We start from the raw sequence: 25,262 nt of genomic DNA on the forward strand, positions 1-25,262 counted from the left end.
TACCACGAAATGCACCGGACTTCGCCGAGGACGGTGTGCTTTGTCGGAACGAAGTCCTTAAGGGCGATGTTGTGGGTCCCCTTTATTCTTCGGCTGACGTCATTTATTCCTCGAGCAATCGCGAACAGCACGACGCCATTTTCACTCCGGCATGTGCACTGAAATGCGCCACAATCGGACATAACGCGGCATTAAAAGTAGAGTTCGAATTGTCAGCGCGTTAGTCAACGGAGCTGGACCCGCAGCAGAGGCAGACGGCCTGCACATGGCGCCGACGAAAGAAGAAAACACACGAAAACGATCCTTTCCCGGGCGTTGCCTGGGCGATGGATAGGCGGGCCAATCATAGTTCAGAAAAGCGCCGAGCGGAGAGTCGGGATAGGAGAATGTGTGAGAGGTCGCGGCGCGGCGGCAAAGTTCACAGAAATGAGCTACTTTCAATATCAATGGGTTTTATCGTAAATTACACAAGTGCGCCCCCTGGTACCCAATAAAGTACCCGTATGCAATAAAGGCAAAAGAAAAGCACGCGCCAGTGCAACGCCGGTGGCCGAAATTATTCCGGGGCACTCCACTACGGCACCTATTCCTCTCTGCCTTCTTTCACTGCCACCTTTTCTTACTGGACGGTTCGGATGTCCACCGAGATGTGAGACAAGTACTGCGCCCTTTCATTTCCGCAAAAAAAACAAAACAAATTTCTTTTTCTGGCACATGATTGACTTAAGGTTACTGCAACTGAAGCCAACGGGTCGTGAAAGCCATAGAGTTTCTTACCATTAACTAGAGGGAAAGCTTGCGGCACTGGACCTGTACCTCCATGGGTGCGCAAAGCATCATGGGGCGATGAGCTACTTAGTGCAGGACAGTAGATTTTTTTTTTTTCAGGAACATATAGTAGCATTACAGAGATTTCCCATTCCGTACCCACGGCGCGCTCCGCGCGCAGACGACTTCGGCGTTAAAGTAGTGCGCAAAAGCCATAGTAGCGAAAACGCAACAGCACACGACGCCAATAAAAGGTTTTTTGTTTTCCGAAATGCTGTGAAAAATCCTTTTAAATTGTTAAAGCAACATTTTTTTTTCATAGACATATTTATTTTTAAAAGTGCGCTTGTTAAGCACGATATGTTGACTTTTGTGGTCTGCAATGCTTGGCCAATAGGAGAGCAAGCCATCGCTTAATTTGGGCAAACTTTGCATTTACATGCTTTTCTGCTCGTTTGTTGCAGTTTATAGACAGAATATTGAATGTTAGGACATTCTTGATTATCAAACAACGTTTGATTTTTCATTATTTTTTGGCCAAAAGTTGTAGTTCTGCCGTCGGTAGCTCTCCGCCCCATGATGCTTAGAGCGCCCAAGGCGGTACAGGTGGTCTCGATAAAGCTCCATGCAAACTACCATAGGCGATGCGCCAGCTTTCGCAGTTAATAGTAAGAAACTGTATGGTCAGAGCCGTCTCCACTAGCGGCCCACTATAAAGAGATTTCGATCGCAGCGCCACCAGTACCGCCGCGGCGTTAGAGTGCTCTTTTCGTGAGCAGACACATTTCTTCCTTCTAAATCACTGCCAGCCCTTTCGTTGCGTAGCCAAAGAAAAATACTTCTTCTTTCTATGCGCCAGGAACGTGGCGCGAGGGCAGTTACAAATTTTGTTAGCAGACGAACTCGGGAACGCGTTCAAGAGTGCGCGACTCCAGCGCCGTCATTTCGTTCCCCAGTGGCGCGAAAAGTCTCCTCGATGCTGTCTGCTGCGCGCAGCACTGCCTTTTAGTAAACTGTACGTGTGTGCTCTGCGGATTGGTTGCAGGGAGCTCCAGATTATATCGTGCTGCAAGCCAGCGTTCCGGCATCGCTATTTTATTCAAGCATTGACGACGCCGAAGAAGAGACGCACTTGTCACCGTTGGGCCGCGGTTTGAAAGCTTCGTTGAGTGTTGTCAGGTTGCCGCTTGTTTCTGCTTCTCATCGTCTCGCTGACGGACGCGAGCCCAGCAAGCTAAACTCACCTACAATGTCACGTAAGTCTCTTGGCAGCTGCTATGCCGTCCGTAATCAGGGTGTACGAAACTACGCGCTTAGAACTTTTCACAACGGTCTGTCTCTGCTTTTTACCTGTTTCCAGATCCGTCGCAGGAGTCTTTTGAGCCCACTGTCCTGTGCCCTGACGATGCTTACGCTCCCTGTCGCTTGGAGAGGGGACGGCCAGTCCGGGAAGTGGGCGAAGAAGCCGTTTGGAGGGTTTCGTCCTTCAGGGCCGGTAAGCTGTTACGCCATTGGCGGTCAGTGGCATGCAATAAGCGATATGTGTTTCTCAGTCTTTCTGGTGCTTTTCGGCGTTTGTCTTCGCAGAACACGACGTGAATAACCTACGGGACGACTCCATTGAGACTTTCTGGCAATCCGATTCGATACAGCCACACCATGTCTACATTCAGTTTCCCCGCAAGACGGCGATCGGGGTGATCTATATTTACACCGACTACAAAAAAGACGAAAGCTACACCCCTGCGAGGTATGTGTTTGGCATTGGCTGCGTCGTTGGGCGCGAACTTCGTGCTTTTGGGGCTAATTTTCGAGTAATAATGGATACGTTTGCTCATTAAAAATTTGTAACCGGTAAACAATCGCAATAAGTTTAACGGCGTTCGAGTTTGTGCGACGCGTCTTCGGCGCCTGCGTCTCAGATTTTTTTTTTTTTTTTCAGCGAGTTATCGGAGGCTTCGGTCAGGAGACGCAGGTTTGGGCATGTCGCTAACTCGCACTATCCTGGCTGCGTCTCGCGCCCTCTTCCTCGCCCGTGATGGTGCAAGTTCGTTTGCTCGGTAGCGCAGTACGTGCCACGAACGCTGCGTTCCCGCTTTGCTGTTCTCGAGTTGGCGTGAAGTGCTCTCGGCGCGTGCGAAGCAGAAAGAGGACATGGACATGCATGGACATGCTTTTTGTGTGAAGGTCTTGGAGTCGCCGGGAAGGAGACGCAGTTTTGCGCGCGTCACGATACAGGGCCTGGATCCTGCTTTCCCAGCCACCTTAGCGGCACATAGGCACGCCAAAGATAAAGGTTCAGTGTGTTCTCGAGGGACCTGAAGGAGAGGCGATTGTTACGCTGCCTAATGGGATGCACCAGCGGCTCCCGGTCTCCTGGTATTCCAGGCGGCGCCTGTTCGAGAGGTACTCGCCGCAGTGGCTGAATGGTTACGGCGTTCGGCTTGTGCCCCCTCCCCAAGAAACAGGATCAACGCTGGCCGTGGCGGCCGCGTTTCGTTGTAGGGGAAATGCGAAACTGGCACGGGTGCTGCGCATTGTTGTTGCACGCCAAAAAAAAATTGATGCACATTAGCTCAGCTAATCCAGGATATACAAAGCGAAATATATTGGGGTTCACCGTGTTCATTGGCGTTAGCGTTGACAATGTTCTAGGCGGCGATGGCTTTGAGGAAAGGAAGGGCGCATAACTGGCTCCCTGGATATGCGGACGCCTCATTCGTGTTTTGGTACATGTGGCGGTGGTGAGAGAGCGAGATGTGGCCAGAATGCATTAGCGCTGCATGCCACCTCCCAGGGTGGTAGGGAGGGCGCGCTGCCTATCCAGTGTGCGGAACGCAATCAAAGCAGGCTTTTGGAGTTGAACACCAAGCCACGTACATGGAAGCGAGATTGAGGTCTCCACTGAGCCACGGAGCCGGTTTGCTCCTTTCCTTCCGTGAAAATGAACGTCCCTTGCAAAGTTGTCAACGCGAATGAATTCTATGAACGCCGTTGGCTCACTTGTTTTGTTTGGTTTTTGAGGAAAGGAAATGGAACAGTAACCGTCTCACATATCTCGGTGGACACCCGAACCGCGTCTTAAGGGAAGGGATAAAGGGGAGGGAAAAAAGGAAGAGAGCGGAGGAACACCTGTGGCTCAGTGCTACTAGTGGGCGCATGCGCAGTAGTCCCTGGGCCCATGTGCTTCTTGCCGCCGCCTCCTGTTCCCGTGACGCATCGGCCGACACCCAAAAGCTTCAACTTCCAGCATCCAGCGTACCCCCGCTGCTCTTCCCCTATTGGCTGCGCCGTGTCGTGCTCCCTCGGGTCCGCGCGGCTTGGAAGCCCAATCACCGCGGCCGGCCATCTCCTTGCGCGCTGCTCGCAGTGCGCGGCTGAGCAGTGCGTCTCAACTGCCTCTCACTCGGTCTAAAAGTTCTAGTTTATTACGTCCGTCGCCCTCGTAATTAATATTGCGGGTGCCTTACTCCCTGCCAGTCTCCCTCTCCCTGTCATTACCCCCTCCTCTAATCTATTTCTTTAATCCCTCTCCCTTGCGCAGCCCCGTTGCGGTGTTCCCTTAAAGGAGACAGTTATAGGGCTGCGCTCTCCCTTTAATTTCTTCCGCCTTCTACCCCCCCTCCATCGACCATTCAGAGAATCTCAATTCGCTAGGGAGCGAGAGAGAGAGAAAGAGTCGGCGGCGGCCACCTGCGCCGTGCGTGACGTCACTCGTGCTCCGACATACGCCGGCTCGCGCGAAGAGCGGTGTTGACTAGCGTAGTGAAGCTTTTCGCTTCAAAAACAAAACAGAACCCCAGAGCGGAAGACGACCACTGCGCCACCTCTTCGTTCTTTCACTCACTCCTCCATACCTTCTGTACCGTCGCTGTAGAAATGTCCACCGAGACTCGAGTCAGCTACTGTGCCTTCACTTTTGCTCAAAAAGTAAATATATAAACGAGGTCTCGCCTAAACGCTTCGCAGGGGGGGGGGGGGGGGGCGCCACTGCATTGGGGTAGCACTTTCAGCCCTGTCCCCGGCCTGGCGCCACAATCGAGGGAGCTTGGCTCGCGTTAAGCTCATGTTTGTGCGTGTGCATGATGAACACATGCGAGCATCCATAAAAACTCGTGTTGTCTCATCTCATTGTTTTTCGTCAGGCCTCGAGCAGCGGAGCTGACGGGCCCTATATCTTGTGGAAATGTGCAGTAGCATAAGTTGATTGGTTTATTTTGCGGCGTCCGGTGTCACACTAGGGAAAGCTAGGTTCGAGACGTATGCAGGGGTGGTTATGTGTATGCGTGCGGTGTGGGTATGACTAAGCATGACATGTCATAACTTTACACGACTAATCGATGAAAGGTCGATTAAGCGATACAGAAGGTACATATGGTCCGTGTGTCGGAGTGGATGATGTCTCGTGGCCAGGCATATCAAGCGGTCATGAGGAGTAATGGTTATGACTCAGCAACAGGCTAAGCCAGTGTGTTGGCACCAAGGAGGTTATATTAAATCTTCTGGAGTGGAGGCCCCCTATGCATGCATGCAGGAACAGGTGAAGCCAGCCAGACCGACCGGCGGCCATCTTGCCAGGGGCGGAAACAGGCCGTGGTGAAATGCGCGCCAGCAGAGAACGCCAGCAGAGAACGACTAATTTTGCGATTTTTTTTCGCCTCAGCCGCAAGAATAAGTGAGAAACATCTTCTGGTAGGGATGTTGCTTCTAAGGGCACTAAATTCGCTTGTATATTCTCCCCGATTTTCGCGTGAATTTGCCTGAAAGGCTCCGGTAGGCGATTTCTCCTGTTAACTGTCGCTGCCTTCGAAAGCTGATAATTTTCTCAACAAAGCGCGTAAAGCGTGTAGTTTCAGCTAATCATGCAATGAAACATTAGCAGTGATTGGACGGAAAGTTAACTGACGAACATACTCTTTACTGGGAATGGGAAGGACAATTAAGCGTTTACAGTTCTGTAATACATGGTAGGGTTCTCGAATATCTAAAACATGCGGAAAGAAACGAAAGCAACTGCAATGGTCGAGCATACTGTCATTGCTACCTGGATTAAGATCTGCCGCACATGACCAGATCACCACTAATACTGACACCATTTGGCCCTGCAGTTTAATTTATGAATATTAGAAATGCTTCATGGTGCCATAAAGCTGTGTATGCAGTCTGTGTTTCAATTTAAGCCCAAAGGTTGTTTAAACATGAACAAGAAAACCGCGCTTTACTTTCATTTAATCAGGGTTTATTCACTCTATTACAGGGTTCCATGGCAAATTAAGGTAGAAAGGCAAACATGAAAAGCAGCAAGTTGCGGAAACAAAAACTGACACATACAGAGCACTCTAAAGAATAACAATGCCGACTATCTGAACCTGGCATATCTATACTGCATTGAGTAATGCATATATACACAAGAGTCACTGATTCTTAAAGATAATCAGTCTGGACAAGACAGTGCGCACCTTCTCTTCGCAATTTCCTCGGTTCATCTCCTTGGCAATGTGATGAATTCTGACCTTCAGATAGAGCTGTGCAATTTTCTTGGACAAGTTGTAAATATGGTTATCTAATGGGTCGCAGTCCAACAGATGAGTTTCAAGTTGTGCAAACCAGGCCCTCTCAATAACTGTGGTCAGAATCTCCACTACAAGGTGTTCGCATTGCGCATGCAGCAGCCTTAAATCTTTGTATTGAACTTGCAGCACTCTGAGTCCCTTTTCAGCAGCCTCGCAGATCTGCAAGACGTCCTTGGATGGTGCTATAAGCCCACCACGGCTTTTTGCACGAATGAGGCGGGTCAGCTCATTGGAATGCAGCGCTGCCACACAGTCCTCACATTGTGTTCTAGCAGCAACTTTTGCAGCTACAAATCCTGCAATGTAGGGAACAACAGAGTTCGCTACTGCTGACAGGCACTTGGGAAAGTCCACACGGTCAGTATAATCGTGCTCGTCGTCCAAAGGCTCCAATATTGCAGACCTTCTCTGCGATGTTACTGCCACTGGAGATTCGGCCATATCAGTGGCAGCAGACAGACTGAAAACAGTAACAACATCTTGGGAGCAATTCCCTGCGTTAGATGACTTGACTTCGGTCTGAACAAGAAGACGCTTATATGCAGCTTTAAACTGGCAGGCAGTGGGGTTGTTGTTGAAGCCACCCCTTCCCCGTACACAACCAAAAAAAGTCTCTAAGTGATCTTGAGACATCTTGTGTGTCAGGAGGTATTTGAGCTTGCCTGTCGAAACAAGTCCTTCAAACAAAGCTGCAACGCTCTGCATGCAAATGAGCAGGCCTACAAACCCAGTTTTTTTCTGTCCGTCAGTCATTAGTCTTCCATTGGCATCTTTCAAGTTCCTAATATACTGTTCAGCCTCCTGGAGAAATGACTTCCAAGATGCTGCATTCTCCTTGCGTATTGCAGCGTGCCAGGGGATTTCTTGAGTTCAGTAGGTCAAAGAGGCGATCAAAGATCCGTATGAATTTTGCTGTGGCATGCCTCCTTTATCTCTTCCCTTACGGCGCGGTTCAGGTGTCCAAAGATATATGAGACAGATACTGCGCCATTTCCTTTCCCCAAAAACCAATTATTATTTATTATGCGCACCTCGAAATTGCGGCAATTTCAGTGTGGACTCACAAAAGTCAAGTGCGTCAGCGACCGATGAACTCAGCGTTTGAACCGCAAGCCGAACCTTCATCTTCTGTTTTTCCCACAAGAGATGAACTCTCGTGAGCTTGTTCCCCAAGTGGAGCCCCTCTTTGCGCTGCAATGCTTCCAAAGCTTCAATATAGCACCATTTGACATTTGAACCTTCAAGATCAATGAGGTGACTCACAGACCCCAGGCAGTTTCGGATCAGTTTGATCATGTGACATGCATCAAGCATCACGAAAACTTTCTTGGAAGGCTCTGTTGGGTGCTCGAAACTGGTGCTGAACATAGATGAATGGTAGCTGAGGTCCGCGCCGAGGCACCTTGCCATGGTGAAGTTTGAAGCGGCTCCATCAAATGTCAGCGAAACAACTTCTACTCCTGCTGATTCGACTCTTGACAGACACTCTTTCACTAAGTCTGCCCTTTCTGATCCAGAAAGGGACTCAATGAGAAAATAGCCAAGAGGGACTTTCAACCTCATATTCAATGCAACAGCCATAAACACGCAAGCATTGGTTGCCTCTGGGAGGCTGTCGTCAGACAGTTCTGTGCCAAAGTCGACGTAGCCATCTACCTTGTTGCCGACCAGCTGGACGTGTTTCTTGATGGACATGTCGTCTATCATAAGAGCAGCAAACAATGGCTCGTCCCGGCCTTGCGTCACATTTTTTAACAACGCAAACGCTTCAGATGTGAACCCAGGCTCACCATTCACTGCCTTGTACCACTCGCGCAGCGTGCGCTGAGCAGGCAAAGCATTATTAAACTTAGCTCTTACATATTCATATGCAGCAGGAGAGTAAAAGTGAAGCGTTAATGCGAATGCGCGCAGTTCAGGAGGATATTTGTTGCTTGTCTTGTCGATGGCTCTGCCAAGGAGCTGTTGCATGTCAGGAGAAAAGGAGGCTTCAAAAACCTCAAGGCCTCTCTCTGACAAGAGCTTCATCTCTCTCAGCTCCTTGACCAATTCGCGGGAAGTATTGCACCGCGCCGCTAGTCTTCGTTTTGTCTGGTGCAATGTCTTGACCTTTTTTTTTCAGTTGGTTGACCTGTCCCTCTGCATCTCTGGCTTTTTGCCGATACCAATCCTTGCTTGGTGAGCTCACTTCATCTGTAGCTTGATCTGTAGGTCCTTCGGGCTCCACCGGCTCCTCGCTGATCTCGGGACTTATCGCGGGCACCGTCCGACACTTGGGGGGGGGGGGGGGGGGTCACGCTTTCTCTTTCGCTGTAAGAAGGAAAGCGTATGAGTCAGTGAAAGCTTGTGTATTTCAAGCGCCTGTTACATATAGTGCCGTAAAGTTATGGCAAAGTGAACATGAAATACGACTGTCGAGAGACCAAAACTGAGAAAAAAGAAAAACACAGAGACAAGGGAGCATTTGCGTTCTTTCCTAATTACTCGTGACCCGCTTTGCATTGCGATACTCACGTAGTCACGCAGTGCTGGAGAGCCAGCATCAACAACTTTAGAAACGCTGATACTGTACCAGCGCGTTTTTAAAATAGCTTAAGAGCAAGTCATCTCCACTAACCATCGCGAACGTACTACATGAGGCCGCGTTTGTACTTACAGGCTTTTGGAGATGCGGTGGGAATGCCGGAAAGATGCTAGGAACGCTGCCAGGTCGCAGTCTGGTTGTTTGCCCGGTCCTGTCGAAGCACTGACGCTCAAAATGCGTTGAACAAAGACGGTCACCATCCTTCGGCGCCCAGCCATCCCGGCGTACCGCACGCTCCCACGCACCACGCAAACCAGGATCTTTAGGAAACCTATTACAGGGAAACATGATAACATGGCTCGGTATACGCTCCATTCTGGCAAAATAAAGTGCTTAAAAAGCGCTATGTAATCTGCACAGTTGTATTCGCGCATGGTCGGGGGCGGTCAGGTGCGATCGACCAAGCCTAGTACACTGCTATGCAAATACTTACAAATGAAACGTTATTCCCGGCGCCTTGACGCGATTCGTACATCCAAATGCGACGCACGACCCCACCATTGACGATGCAGTCGCTTGCTGTCCGTTGAAGAAACAGTGCACTAGCACAACCGCAACAAAACACCACGGAGCCACTAAGCTATACGGCGGACGCTACGCGTTCCGGCTGTTTTCTGCCCCTGGCAACATGGCGCCGCGTCAGTGAGCGCCGGCTTCACTTTTCGAGCGTCCCCTCCACTCCAGAAGTTTTAATATAATATAACCTCCTTGGTTGGCACACACAACGTGACGTCACTAAATCGGAAGCGACGTCACCGAACCGGAAGTGTTCCGAAAACGCCTCATCGGGCTCCTTGTGCTATTTTAGCCAAGGTTGGGTATTGTGTAGGCGTGTGCTATTTATCAATGAGTTGCGGGCTCAATCGGCTATGGTAGCTGTGTGGTCGGTGTCTGTGACTTTAACATCCGCGTTTGGTCTGTGCCGATGTTTTAAGTTTGGTACCGAGCACTTTAAAAAATTTATAGGGTGGCTCGAGCAGAAATAACATTATTTTTTTGCGGAACCAATCGTGAACTGCGAAGAACATCAGTTAATAAAATAATGCAAATCGCTTGCTAATATTTGATATTTACTAATTGACTTTATAATTACCAGTCTGGTGGTGGTTTTTATCTTGTAGCCATCGAGAAGACTGTGCCAGCTCGGTTTGTAAGCAAAGAAAAAATCTTTTTTTCGAACTCCCGGCAGCGTGAGGATAAGCAGGGCTTTATTTTTAACGCGAGAGCGTTAAAGGCTGTTTCTCAGGAAATCCGGTGTCGGCGTTGTCAGCGTAGTGAGCGAAAAATCACGAGCATGACTCTGGCAGGTGGTGCCCAGAGAAGCAACCTAGGAGGCAGGAGGGCCATCTAGGTCACGTGATCTTTCGACGTCATCACAACCTGTACACCGGACAGTGAGCACACTGCCCACCGTGGGAGGTGGCAGTTCAAATTAATGACTCGTCGCTCGGGAAGTGTAACGTGGGTCGTACGAAATCCAGCGCTGGAAGACTTTCACTCCCTCCTTTACCCTTCCCTTACGGCGCGGTTCAGGTGTCCAACGATATATATGAGACAGATACTGCGCCATTTCCTTTCCCCCAAAACCAATTATTATTATTAAGAACCTGTCATCGCAGAGCAGTGGTGCATCACTTAACCGCTGCACCACAGCGCCAGGAGGAGTATGATGACTCCCTGGGATCTTTTTATTGTAAAGTATAGAATTCTGCATACATGGGAATCAACTCGCTACCCTATCGCGTCATACCCTTAAGGCGGAGCTTACGTGTCCCCTCCATTTTTTTTTGCACTAAGCCGGAACTGAGCGCAAGTGGCGCTTAGGGAGCCCAGAACAACGCTACGTCCGGGTTACAAGCTTCGTCTTTAAGAGTGAGACGCGACAGCGTGTCGCAGCGTTGCCGAGGGGTACACGGAACGCCATCGCCCGTTCGGCGCGACGCGTGGCCCGTTGGACAATTTAAGGAAAGGACGTTTGTCTCACATATCTCGGTGGACACCCGAACCGGGCCGTAAGGGAAGGAAAATGAAATGAACAATTGCTTTTAAGGAAAGGAAATGACGCCTGTCTCACATTTCTCACTGAACACCCCGATCGCGCCTTAAGGGAAGGAAAAATCGATCGATCAGTCAATCGGTGATCAATCGATCGATCAATCAATAAATCCATCAATCAATAGATCAATCAATCGTTAACGCTGTCGCGTTAAAATCCCCTTACGGCGTGGTTCAGGTGTCCACCGAAATGCGCCATTTTTCGCTCACGGCTGAAGACGCCGACGACACCGGCTTTTGTGCGACGCGAGCTCCTTAACGCTGTCGCGTTAAAACCTTCAAGTCAGCTTGTCTGCGCGGCAGAAATCTCGCACAGCGGTGGCGTTTCCTTACCTTGGGGCAGTAGTTGAGAGCAGCGCTGACAATGTACACAGACATTTTCATCTGGGGCTACCTGGTCGTCGTCACATTGCTCGTGGGTCTGTTGTGTGCACTTGCCGCTAGCACCGTGCAAGCGGCAGCAGAACCAGTTTGCAACAGCCCAGAGAGGAGGCGTTTCGATGTCCTCCTCGCCCGAAGGAGACGGGCCTTTTTCCCCGTGCCAGTGCCGTGGGGAGCGCGCTACCCCGCACCGTCTCTCCAACTCCCCCTCTTGGCTCCTCCGCACCTCCAGCATGAGTAACGAACATCTCAGTCCGCACGGAACGGGTGCAAAGGCCCGCCTCCTTTCCTTTCCTGCCTAGCCTCGGCTGCACTGCCACAAAAAGCCTTCTCTCGCTCTCGGCAGATGTTTACTGGAACCGTGTGCGAACCTCTGTGGACTTGGAAGATCCGAGCACTGCAGCTCCCTCCGCTGCAGCAATTTGCGATTGGTCTCACTTCTTGGTGGACACCTCAGTAGCGCTGAAAGGATGAAGGAGAGAGTGCGAGAAGAAAGAAAGGTGCCGTAGTAGAGGCCACTGGAAAAAAATAATTGGTTTTTGGGGAAAGGAAATGGCGCAGTATCTGTCTCACATATTGGCGGACACCTGAACCGCGCCGTAAGGTAAGGGATAGAGGAGGGAGTGAAAGAAGAAAGAGGTGCCGTAATGGAGGGCTCCGGAATAATTTCGACCACCTGGGGATCTTTAACGTGCACTAACATCGCACAGCACACGGGCGCCTTAGCGTTTTGCCAGTGGCTTAACTTGGCTAACCCTGGAATTCAGCGAAGAGCAAGCGCCCTTGCTAAGCGTCTGAGGCTCGTCCATGGCAGCTTCGCTACACGCTCGCGACAGCCGTTCTTTATGTACCCTCACGACCACGTGGCTATGACGTGGTATCACATGGTCTTACGACACCCCCATCGGATGTTATCACGTGGCTTCACATCGCCCCATCGGATGTTCTTAAGGTCAAAGGTCAACCCAAAGATTACCCAGTGTCAAAGGTCAACTAAAGGTCAGGGGTCATGGGGTCGACACCATAACTGTACCACATATGGTTATACATGGCTATTCTTGCTTGGGCTGAAGGTCGTTCAAGGTCGTTGTGCTGCCTACCCGAAGACTGCTTTAGCTAGTGTAGTGAAGCATGTCGCTTCAAAATTCGGATCACCTGGGGATGCTTTACGTGCGCTGTCATATCTTAGCACACGGCCGCGTTCTGTGTTCCGCCTCCACCGAATCGCGGCCGCCGTGGTGAGGGTTGAACCTGGGTCCGCCGGCTCTGAGCGCGAACCACTGAGCCGCCGTGGCAGGCCCCGTAGAAACGCTTTCAATCGAGCTTACCAGCTTATCGAAAGCAAAGGGTTTCTGTCACCACTTCGCGAACTCTTGCGTGCGTTCCCAGACACCCTTAGAGCGTGTGGGGGTAGTGGTCTCGGTCACAAAGGAGACGCCCTCGACTCAGCGTGGCAAGCTCAGCCGGAGACCAGCTACCGAGTGACAAGGGGGTTGGTCGTTTGGTGCACAGCTTTCGCCGGTCGCAAGACAGAGAATGAGTCGTAGCCAAAGGTTCACAAAACAAAACCAAGTTTATACAGCTAAGAGACGATACAGAGGAATTTTTAATCACTCGTACGAGCACATACAAAGTGATTCACAAATACAATGCAACTCATGCAAAGTCACAATAGAGAGAGATACAATTCAACAAAATATTTGCACCTAAAGTGCTCTAACGCAAAGAGAGACAAATAATGAAAACACAATTTGTTCACCGGGCACTGCGACAGTCCGACGACCTGAGGAGCTCGACGGGGCTGTCCCGCAGGTTGGCGCACGTTGCCTCGCTGGTCCGGGCTGGTCGAGTGGTGTTCTCCCGGGAGTCGAGCGGGCGCGCTTCTCGGAAGCTTAAACGGCGGCTCGGGCTAACAGGCAGCGGTTGCAGCCCCTCATTTATAGGCGCACACCGCGTCTGTTCTTCGCGCCAAGGCAGGCGCGCACATACAGCTTCAACTGCACAAACTCCTCCTTTCGGCGGGCGCGCGACCCCATTGGTCGAGAGCGGAAACCACCTTCTAGAACAATCTAGGTCATTCGCGGCACGCTGAGTCATCGGCGCCGGACGAAGGGGGGAGGGTATCAATTTGGCGCGCACAAGGTTACTCCCTTTCCGTCGACAACAAGCAAAAACTTCTCCATCATTCGAGAAAAATCGACGCCGCCGAGCTGAGTTGCAGCAGTACGCAAAGCTACGCACTCTCCGGGGGTCCTTCCCCGCTGTTTTTTTTTTTTTACCGCGCGCGGGCGCGATTGCTTAGACGCAGCGCCAGTTTTTTTTCTTCGAAAATGCGCCGAATTTTCTGACAGCTTCGCACCTTCTATTGTCACAGATGTGTCGAGCTTATGCTGGCATCAGGCCTTCCTTTTTTCAAATATGCGCTGCGTTTAGTCATGCATCGAAAATTGCACTGCGTGCCTTGAGAAGGCTGTTGCGAGCAGCTGCGCATAACGTATTTCTCCGAATATCCGAATATGTATTATTCGCGCACAGCAAGTGCATTAGTCGAATAAGTGGAAAGACGAACACGCATTGGTTAACGAAAAGAGACCCGTGCTCTGAAGAAAGTAAATTAATGTTCAATTCGTCATCATCATCATCATCAGCCTGACTACGCCAACTGCAGGCAAAAGGCCTCTCCCATGTATCTCCAATTAACCCTGTCCTTTGCAAGCTGCGCCCACCGTATGCCCACAGACTTCTCAATCTCATCCGCCCGCCTGACCTTCTGCCGCCCCCTGCTACGCTTGCCTTCTCTTGGAATCCACTCCGTTACCCTTTAGGACAAGCGGTTATCTTGCAGTCGCATTACATGCCCTGCCCAAGCCCATTTCTTCCTCTTGATTTCGACTAGGATGTCATTAACACTCGTTTGTTCCCTCACCCACTCCGTCTGCTTCAGGTCTTTTGAAGTTACACTTATCATTTTTCTCCCCATAGCTCGCTGCGTTGTCCTTAACTTAAGCTGAACCCTTTTCGTAAGCCTCCACGTTTCTGCCCCATAGGTGAGTACAGGTAAGATACAGGTGTTGCATACTTTTCTTTTGAGGGATATTCGTAAATGTTAAGTTAAAGAAAAGCCTAACACACAGTTACCTCCAAATGTGGTCTGGCCGCCCCCGAATTTGACCGCGCCCAACGCGATGGTGACCTCGAAATTTGGCCCGGACCAGCCCCGAAATTTGGCCCACCCCCGAAATTTGGCCCTGGGCATTTGGTACCCAAATCGATGTCCAACCGTAATTGAGTATGCCCTACACAATGGCGACCTCCACATTTGGCCAGGGCCATTGCCGAAAATTTGACCTTGGCGATTTGGGAATGCTATCGCACGGTAATAGGTTTAACCAAGTTAAAACCCGGACATTTTTTTTATTTTACGCTTTCCACAGCGTATCGTTCAGCAAAACTACGGCTTGCAATTGCAATGAAGACCAGAATAAATGACATGGTTGAATAAACAAGTCTGCAGTGAAGCTTCACCCACATTCATGACCCCCGCATGTTATCCCTCCGCGCACGACAAGGAACTAATCCGTCGATCGTTAATGGCACCTTCGATAAACTTCCACCGGAGTCACGCGGAAACCAATGAGGTTCGCAGGGACGCACTGTATCGTCGAGCCCTTTGCGCACCGGCGTGTTATCTGAGATGTTATAATGCTTTTATCGTTACATTAACAAAAATCATTTCGTTAGGCGAAAGGAGTAGGCGGAGGAAGTTTGACGCCTCTCACTTGTATAATAGAGTGAAATATTAGACACCTCTAGCATACAGTGTTACCGTTCGCGTCACCGGAGTACCGGGAGCCCGCCCGCCGCCGCTGAGCACGCGCAGATTGCCTCGACGACGCCAGATGGCGCCACCTACCCGGCAGCTGCACGCACGCCTCCCCCAACGGGACCAATCATGGCGCGCTCACTGGCAGTCAGCACTGGATTAAGGGGGGGGGGGGGTCTAAGGTGGCTGCAGCCCAGGGCCTCACCTCGGACAGTAGGATAAGAGGGCCCATTTATTCTAACCTGCTTCGTATATGAACCATGGGCAACGGAACTTCGAGCGACATGTATGAGGCGAGAAAACCAGAACGAGCAGACGGGGCCCCCCGCCTAATGTAACAGCATGCGTTGAGCCGGATAATTTGGGCAGACCTAGAGCTGCAAAAACAGGAATCCCCCGCTACCCCGGCGGGGCACTCTTTCTTGCGAAGCGAGGTGCGTTTGCTTGGAAGAGTTTTCGTGGTTTCCTGTCAGTCCATCTGTCCAGTGCTGTCTGGAGAGGAGGGGCAAGGGGGAAACACCTAAAACATGCAATGTGGGTCGTCACCACCACGCCGCCCTCCACCTGTCAAATAGTTCCGCCGCTGTCCTTCTCATAGAAAGGTTGTGCTGCAGTACCCAACAGTGCCTCCCATTCGACTTTTCTTTACCGTGATGGTAATTTGGGCGGGGGAGGATGAGTCCCATAGCAGATGATGAGTCTGATGGCAGAGTCTAGGCAAGAAAGGAAAGAAGACGTCACACGTGCTTTCGTCCGCGTGCCACGGGGCATGGAATGTTCACTGTTCGGGCTAGGGTAGTGGAAGAGTGAAGGGGGAATTTGGAGAGCTGGACACAAAGGCCTGTGTCCAGGGCCCATTCCTGCCTGGTGGCTGCGCACCCTCGCGCGGACTCAATGGAAAAAGTAGGTAAGACTGGCCGCCGAACTTTCCAGAAAGAAGTAGAAAATGGTGACTCAGAGGTGACGGAGGGCGCGTAATTTCGCCCGCGCTAGGAGTCGCCCTCTCCCCTTCGTTCGTATGGTCGCTCTACCCAGAGACCGTGCCAAACTCCCAGTAGTACCGACTGTGCTTCTGGGGAGGACTTGCCAACTCCTTCACCACGGTTTCCTGGCAAGAAGCAAGGTTTGACTCATCTTGGTTGTCTGGGTCCTGTGAAAACGGTGCAAACCTCGGTCGTCCATATTTCTGAGCAACCGACGCTAACTGAGGCCTGTCCTGTTCCTGAGTCAGCAACGTCTATGCTACTCGGCCGGGCCCTGGCACAGAGCTCCACGTGTCCGGTCCGCCACGCCCGATTTCTACTACTGCTGATCAACAGGTGTCAAACCTCCCCGATGAGCCTCCTTCTGCTGACGAGCGCCAGGAAACAAAACTCCAAGAACCGACTCACTTGTTTCCTGTTAATTTGACTTCAAATAATCACATTCCCACCCACAAAGTGTGCCTCGAGAGGACGAATGAGGCGGCTTCTCGTTGCGGCAACAGAGAAGTACAGACACCCCCGCAGCAAGAGGCACGTTGCGAGATTCTCCGAAGTGACCCTGCTAAGTGGCCGGACGTTATTACTCACAGCTGTCGGAGTGTATGCTTTGAGAAAGGGCCATTGTATTTTCAAAATCGGGCAGAAAATTTTCCGTCTTCCGAAAGACAATACAAAAACTCAGAAACACTATAGGTCACCTCATCTTTTCGTGCGAAAGGCTGTAAATGGGGAGGCGTACGAGCGACACTGGTTAATGTACTCGGACTGCAAAGGTTCCGTTTACTGTTTCATGTGCAAACTTTTTTTGATTTTGAAGCAACCCCAGTGCTTTCACCGCGCACGGCTTTTCTGATTGGAAAAGAGCAGAAGAAAAGGTTTGCGCACATGAAAATAGCCTCGAGCACTGGAACTGCGTGGTAGCATGGCTCGTCCGCTCTAACTCGGGCAGCACAATTGACAAGGAGCTGCTTAAGCATCTTGTCACTGAGGCCGCTCACTGGACAGAGGTGTTGAAGCGCGTAGTCGTTGTAGTTAAGCTTCTAGCTGAGCGCAACCTAGCGTTTAGGGGCAGTGAGAAGATTTTTGGTTCACCGAAAAATGACAATTATATAGGAGTGCTTGAGGCCATTGCCAAGTTTGATCCTTTTCTAGAGGAGCACACCAAACGCTACGGAAATAAAGGAAAAGGTCACCCATCGTATCTGTCAAAAACCATTTGTGATGAATTTATCGAGCATATGGCAAAGGCTGTCAAGGAACGTCTCGTTGACGAAGTGAAACGTGCAAAATACTTCTCTTTAATTGTTGATTCGACTCCAGACCTTACTCACGTTGATCAGCTGTTAGTTGTTTTACGATACTATTTAAATCGGAAAGTGTACGAAGGCTTTCTTGGATTTGTTGCAATCGAATCACATACCGGCTTGTATCTTTTCGATACCGCGATGTCCGTCTTGACGACCAACGGCATCTCAATTGATGATTGTAGGGGCCAAGCTCATGATAATGCGAGTAATATGTCAGCAAAATACAAAGGACTGCAAGCTCAAACCAAACACTTGAACGAATTGGCAGTCTACGTCCCGTGTGCTGGTCATCCACTGAACTTAGTTGGCGCGTGTAGCGTTGACAGTTGCCTTGAGGCACTCAAATTTTTCTCTGTAATTCAGAGACTGTATGTATTCTTTGCAGCCTCAACTAAGCGATGGAGGTATCTTTAGGACAGCATGGGCGGAACTGGCCAACAGCTTGTATTGAAAAGTCTCTCTGAGACCAGGTGGTCAAGACACGCTGAATCATGTAAGACCATTCCGAAAAATTTCAATGCAGCCTTGTATTGCCTTTAAGCTATATCAAAGACGGAGGGAGAAAACGGTGACACTAGGAACGAAGCGCACTCTCTCTTCAAGAAAATGAAAGAACTAGAGACTGCATTCACGGCGATTTTCTGGAGTGAAATCTTGGGGTGCTTTGGCAAAATGAGCGTAGCACTTCAGAAACCAGGCCTAGACATTTCAACTGCTGTAGACCTGCTGAGCTCTCTAGAAGGCTTTGTTAATTCTTTGCGGCCTCTCTTTGATAGCTTCGAAGAGAGAGCACGCACGCTAAGTACCAATCAACGTTATCAGGATGAGGGCAAACGCATCGCTTTAAGTAAGCACCCGGACGGAAAAAGCGATAGTGCGCTACATTGATGGCATTCACCGTCTTTCCACAAGAAAAGGTCGAAAGGCTCCCATTCTAGTGCGGCTCGTTTCTCGAAAAACAAGAGAGATCTGGAAGAGCAAGAATAAGCAACTGGTTGACAGTGAATCAGAAGTCCGCTTCTACGATAACCTTACCAGTCGAAACAAGCATCTTTTGTGGCTGGCACGCACAAGGGCACAGCAGATGGGTTACTGCTTCACGTGGCAAAAGAATGGATAGGTGATGGTCCGCAAGGGCCCAGGTGAACCAATTCTGCGGATTTCGTGTGAGGCAGATCTGTGTAATATCAAGGAAACTAAGCAGGCTGAAAGTGATGATTCGGAGGCGTGAGCGTCCATCAACTTAGTTTTTTTTAATCTTTTCTAGCAGTATGGATTACGAAGCATCTTCACAAAACCGCAGTTACTACGCGATACATGAATTTAACGATACAGTAATGGGATTACCTTCTCATTCAAATAAGCCTTTCTATGTTTTGTTTAAACTCACAAAGTCTTCGAAACAAAGGAGATGCCGTTGGCGCTTATCTGAACTTACTTCACCATAAATTTGGTGTTCTAGCATTTACAGAAACCTGGTTCACTGATTCCTCTGACGTTGCTCAATTTGAAGACTATTCTCGTGTGTCTTTGTTCAGAGACAACAAAAAAGGGGGCGGTGTCTCTCTGTATTTTCGTGATGGCGTATCACACGCCTCCCTAGAGTCGTTTTCCGTTGTTGATTGTGATTTTGAGGTACTTGTTGCCGAATCTTGTGGTGTTATTATAATTCTTGTTTATAGACCCCCGTCTGGTAAAGTTGAACGCTTTTTTTCTTACCTTGACAGTGTACTTCACTCGTTTACAGGACATAGCCAATCTGTTGTCGTGCTGGGTGATTTTAACATAGATATATTGACTGACAATACAGTTTCTAAGAGTTTTATTGGTATGATGTCTTCCTACAGCTGTGCAAATGTTATAAACCTGCCAACAAGAATTACCACAAGTACCAGAACTGCTCTCGATTTATGTTTCACTGATTTCTTACCAAATGATGTACAGTCGGGTGTGATGGCCTGCGATGTTAGCGGCCATCTTCCATTTTTTGTCTTTTTGCCCCATTCGAGGAAAACTTTTTCTAATAGCGCAGCTAACACTTTCTATCGGAAAGTTAATGACGAAACTATAAATTGCTTTCGACGCATGATTTCAGAGGTGGACTGGTCACTCGTTTTTAATGAAGAAGATCCTAGTCGCTGTTACGATGTCTTTGAAAAAAAATTTCAAGATGCCTATTATGAAGCCTTTCCTCTAGTCCGCCGCTCTAGGTACAAAAAGTCTAAGAAACCGTGGGTTACGACAGAGCTGTACAAAAGAATAAGGCAAAAACACAATCTCTTTGCTGGTTTTTTGAAGCACAAGGACATCAATATACTAAACGTGCATAAAGCTGTAAGGAATAAGCTCAACACTGATCTAAAAACCGCAAAACAGGAATATTACGCAAAAGCGTTCGCTAATAAACTTGCCCCTAATCAGATATGGAGGTCATACAACAATTTAGTATCAAAACGAACCGAGCCAACTCCAGTAGAGATTGTGGTAGATGGCGTTCCACTCAGAGGTCGTCCCTTATCAGACATGTTTAACGAACACTTCCTGACGGTTGGTGAAAATCAGTCTGCGCAAACAACATGCACTGATCCAATGTCATATTTTAAAGGCATACCAAAGCCTTCGATATTTCTTTCCCCAACAACTACAGCCGAAATCTCTTCGTATATAATACGTATAAAAAATAACTGCTCCGTTGGAGCTGATAACATCAAGGGTGAGGTAGTGAAATCCGTATCTGATATTATCGCACCTTTGTTGTCCCATATATGCAACCAAATGCTCAAAGAAGGCAGGTTTCCAGATAAATTAAAGATAGCAAGAGTTTGTGTGGTACATAAGAGAGGAAGCTATAATGATCCTAACAATTATCGCCCAATATCCGTTTTATCGGTCTTCTCAAAAATTGCTGGACAAGTCATCAATACCCGCCTTACTTCGTACTTCATTAAGACCGGAGCTATTGCGAAAGAACAATATGGCTTTCAGAAAGGGAAATCTACGGAAAAAGCTTTACTTCACATAAAGGATAAAATAATTAACAATATAGAAAACAGAATTTTTACACTTGGACTATTCTTAGACTTTAGAAAAGCCTTCGACTCGGTCTGTAACAAAATTTTACTGCGCAAATTACAATTCTATGGGATACGAGGTTCCGCACTTAATCTTATTCAGAGCTACTTATCATCCAGAGTACAATTCACAACGATTAACGACATACCTTCAAGCCACGGCCTTATACGCACTGGTGTGCCACAGGGCTCAATACTGGGTCCTATTCTATTCCTAGTTCACATAAAGGACATTGTTAATATTCTTCCTTCCTCCGAAACAGTTTTATACGCTGACGACACAAATATTTTCTTTCATGACGCGAGTTTACAAGCAATAGAATGTAGAGCTAATCTCTGGCTAGAAAACCTTACATTATGGTTGAGGGCCAATAGGTTAGAACTAAACATCACGAAGACGAAGTATGTAATGTTCAGAGCTAAAAATAAAGTCATAGATAATGAGCCAATCATATTATACAATTCGAATGTTTTACAACGAGTACAGTCAATAAAATTCCTTGGAGTTATATTTAATGAACACCTGTTGTGGACTGACCATATTAATCAAGTAAGAAAAAAAATTTCGCGATCAGTGGGCCTTCTAAATAAATTTAGACTTCTATTGCCAGTATGGCTCAAAAAGCAACTTTATTTCAGTTTAATTCATTCACATCATCACTATTGTTTACTGATATGGGGAGACTCAACACAGACTAATTTAAATGCTTTGTTTTTACTACAGAAAAAGGCCATACGAGCAATTGCTAATCTAGGCTACTTGGATAGCACTAACTCGTGGTGGAACAGCTTGGGGTTACTGACAATTTTTCAATTCAAAACTCTTCGGCTAGCACTTGAAACATATAACAGATTTCATCTTGAAACTAATTTTTGTGCAACACCAGAACTACCGCAAAACCCATATCCCCTTCGACACATGACAAAGAGAGCACCAAAATCAAGAACAAATTACGGATTCCAAACGATTAGATATCAGATGACTACCTTTTTGAATGAAAACAGAAATTTTCATGACCTCCTCCATCAATGCAGAACTAAAAAAATATTCAAGAGAAAAGTGATTGCACTGTTGACTACATGACTAACCGGTACATCCTGTGACATATTATAAATTGATAACAGTGAACATGATTGTATATATTTTTTTTCCTTTTTATAATTCCCTGTAACCCAACAGCACGCATCTTAATAACTTCGAAGATACCTTAACATTGTTGTACAGTTTTTCCTTTATTTTTCTTTTAACATGAAAGCAAGTGTAATGGCGACCGCTACATTTATTGTATTTGTTTATTTTGTGTGTGTATGTGCCGAGTGCAGTTTGCTTACCCCCAGGGAGGAAGGCCCTCGTCAGGCACCACGCCTTTTGGCCTCCTTCCTGAAGTGTATGAAACACACTTCAAATAAATACTTTTCAAATAAAAAATAAAAATAAAAAGGTAGAAAAAGTTTATCGCAGAGACCTACAATGTTGTACTTGACAGTCTAAGCTCTGCTTTGCGAGTGCGAAAAGCTGCCTACACTGAACTCTGCGAAAGGTTCGGATTCTTAAAATTGCTGACAGAAGTTGGGAGCGAGGCTTCTGTGGCACAGCAGGCTGAGAAGTTGGTGAAGACCTACAAAAATGATTTGTAGCCAGCATTTTCCGCTGAAATCGTTCAATTTGCGAACTTTCTGCACAACTCTGTGTGCCAGGACACAAGTTCCTTGGGAATAATGAAGCTGCTGCACGAAAGAAAGCTTATTGATGTGTTTACGAACCTTTCTATTGTTTTTCGAATGTACTTAAGCATGCCCATGGCAAACTGCGAGACCTAACGATCGTTTTTCAAGTTGTCGCTCATAAAAAATGGCCAGGCTTAGCTTGGTTAAGCCAAGAATACGTTGCATATTGCGCGGTCTTTTTTTCGAAATGGCCGTGTGACAGGGGTATAAGACTGTCCCGGCGAAGGAGCGCAGCTCTTTTATACATATGCCGTGACGTCAATCATAGCGCAGCGCCCCTAGCGGGAGGAGCGGGAGTCAGGTGGTGGCTGCGGCCGCGCGCGACCGCTCAAGTTGGGGGCCCAGCTTTTCCTCCGTGACGTCACGCGCCGGCGCAGCGCCCCTAGCGGGAGGAGCGGGAGTCAGGTGGTGGCTGCGGCCGCGCGCGACCGCGCGAGTTGGGGCTCAGCTTTTCCTCCGTGACGTCACGCGCCGGCGCAGCGCCCCTAGCGGGAGGAGCAGGAGTCAGGTGGTGGCTGCGGCCACGCGCGACCGCGCGAGTTGGGGCCCAGCTTTTCCTCCGGCTGTCGTGACGTCACGTCACGTGGTTGCGCTAAAGGTCAATGGTGGCTGCCCGGCCGCGCCCAAGGGCTGAACTGAGTGATTGCAATATGCAACGCATAAAAATGGCCTTCGTTCGAGCCCCCTTGACGACAAGGTGAATTCGCTTGCTATTATGTCCATTGAAAGTGACCTCCTCCGCGATCTATCCTTCGAACAGACTATATCTGATTTCGCCAAAGCGAAGGCGCGAAAGATGCCAGAGGATTGTTTGGCTATACATGAGTGGTTCCAATAAGTTCGTTGTATCGCCTCTCTGCCTCCACGTTGCCAATGAAACGTTGAGCAGTGTAATTCAAGATATGCAAATCTTCGTTGTTCGTCCCTTGTTTGTTCTTCTTGTGATATTTAGCGTGTGTATAAAGAACTGTATTTTTGTTGTTTTTGATGGTGCCACGTTTATTTGGTGTCGTCCTTGCTTGTCTTACCTTTAACGAAAATATTTCCAAATAGTGTCTTGCAGTTACAGTTGGCAATTTTCATCTGTATTCTAGTTTTTACGGTGTTTGTATTGCCTTAAGTATTGTACATGTCTATTGCATATTTATAGAGTAACGTGCATAACGATTACTGCAGTCTGATGCTTGAATTTTAATAATGTTTTGGATACAAACATGCGTCTCCTCACGGGATTAAACTTAGCGATGCAAACAAAGCCTAGCTTCAGAAGGATCGACACCTGAGCTGTGTTGTTTTTTCTACGTTCTTGTTCGTCTTGAGTGCACTAAACATTTCCTTAAAGCCTAGCTTTCGCTGGAAACAGAAAGCAGATTAATCACAAAGTGAACACATGTGTTGGTGTTTGCAACAGCACGCGTTTCGAGCAAGTTTTGTCGTTATCCTTATAATAATAACAGTAATAATAATCCCGTTGATCGCACTTCTTTGTTTTTAATTTGATGGAATTAAAATGAAACATGGTATACTTCCAGTAGCGTAGCAGGCGACAGGGGGGTTGCAGTATATTGATAAGGGGCCTGCATGCGCATTAGCCCAGTGCCCCCAGCTTTCTTAATCCGGCCCTGCTGGCAGTGGGCGGCTCCTGGTACTCCGGTAACTCTAACGGTAATATGGTACGCGGTATGCTAAAGGTGTCTGATATACGGTCTATTTTGCTCATGGGCGTGATTCAATGGTTTCAGAATCAGAATCATGTTTATTTATACAAGAAGGAAATACAGCCTGGATAAACGTATACAGAAGGAGGTCCCGTAGTCAGCGACTGTACTGGGGCCTCCTATATTGTTAATCAAAATGCTAATATAAATGCAAACATAGCAGTAGTATATAATAACAAGTTGGTGAAACAATCGTGCCGTTACATATTTCCGCGGCGACACACATACCATATACAGGGGGTGAGTTGGCATATACAACAAGCAAGCAGAATAATGAAAAATGAATTTATACAGTGCGTATAGTTATACAGTTATTCAGTATTACTTGTACATTAAGAAATTACTAAAAAAGCGAAAAACTGAACAGTAAATTGGCGATAGGGAAAATAGCGCACAAATTAAAATCATCCGGTGAACATCTGACGTAATACCTTATAATTCTAAAATGTGGTAGCTTGTCTAACAGTTATTGTGAAGTATTAACGCTTTTAGTTCATTTTTAAATTTACATACAGGTTTAGTGTTTTTTATTTCCACCGGTAAGGTATTCCATGAGGGGTGATAGAGGAACCTGTGGGCCGGGGCATATGGTTACGAACAGGTGTTATTTTTTAGGCTCTATACTACCATAGCGTATGTTCCACACGGCCCAGGGGCACGGAAATGAGAGAAATGGACAGCGTCCTTTTCATTTGCTTCACCACTAACAAGAATTGCTTGGTAAGATATTTATATTTGCGATTTTTTTTCAGAATTTCTGTGCGTGCAGGCGTCCCCTTCGGCGACCTGCACGAGGTGCTGGGTGTAAACCTGCAGGAGCCTTCGGGCTGGGTGCGCATCCCAATTCAGGACGAGTCCGGTAGCCCCGTGCGCACTTTTTTCCTGCAGATCACCGTGCTCACCAACCACCTCAACGGACAAGACACTCACCTGCGTCAGATCAAGCTGTTCTCGCCACTGCCGCACGGCGACGTGTCTGTTCTGCGCAACGTGCGCTTCACCAGTCCAGAGTGCCGCATGTTCAGCTGCATCCGCTGACGTGTGTGAGAGTGCAAATGTCACCCTGTGAATAAAGGAGTTCTCGGTGACATGCTTTCCGTTCCGGGTTCAATCAGCGCCTGCCTTTCGTTAGCGCTCGCCATGGCCGACACCAGGGCTGGATACATCCTCGGGGATTCGAAGGCAGCAATCAGAAACTTCGCTAAAAGAAGGCTTCATGCCCCCCGCTCTCTCCATCCTGGCAGGAGCCAAATTATCCACCGAACGGCTTC

At 48.3% G+C, this 25,262-nt stretch overlaps 2 protein-coding genes across 2 annotated transcripts; one reads left to right on the plus strand and one right to left on the minus strand.

The window, feature by feature from the left end:
- Positions 1 to 1,702: 1,702 nt before the first annotated feature.
- LOC144110176 (anaphase-promoting complex subunit 10-like) lies at positions 1,703 to 25,262 on the plus strand. Its single transcript, XM_077643011.1, has 4 exons — positions 1,703 to 2,024; positions 2,129 to 2,263; positions 2,356 to 2,518; positions 24,744 to 25,262. Exons 1-4 carry the CDS (start codon positions 2,018 to 2,020, stop codon positions 25,027 to 25,029), a joined length of 591 nt encoding a protein of 196 aa, XP_077499137.1. The 5' UTR covers positions 1,703 to 2,017; the 3' UTR covers positions 25,030 to 25,262.
- On the minus strand, positions 8,203 to 9,606 carry LOC144110798 (uncharacterized). The gene is made up of 3 exons (XM_077643891.1): positions 9,359 to 9,606; positions 8,914 to 9,196; positions 8,203 to 8,613 (listed from the first exon to the last, which is right to left on the minus strand). The coding sequence occupies exons 1-3, from the start codon at positions 9,424 to 9,426 to the stop codon at positions 8,341 to 8,343; spliced, it is 624 nt and encodes a 207-aa protein (XP_077500017.1). The 5' UTR covers positions 9,427 to 9,606; the 3' UTR covers positions 8,203 to 8,340.

Source organism: Amblyomma americanum, chromosome 11, assembly GCF_052857255.1.
Source record: "Amblyomma americanum isolate KBUSLIRL-KWMA chromosome 11, ASM5285725v1, whole genome shotgun sequence".
Lineage (NCBI taxonomy): Eukaryota > Metazoa > Arthropoda > Arachnida > Ixodida > Ixodidae > Amblyomma > Amblyomma americanum.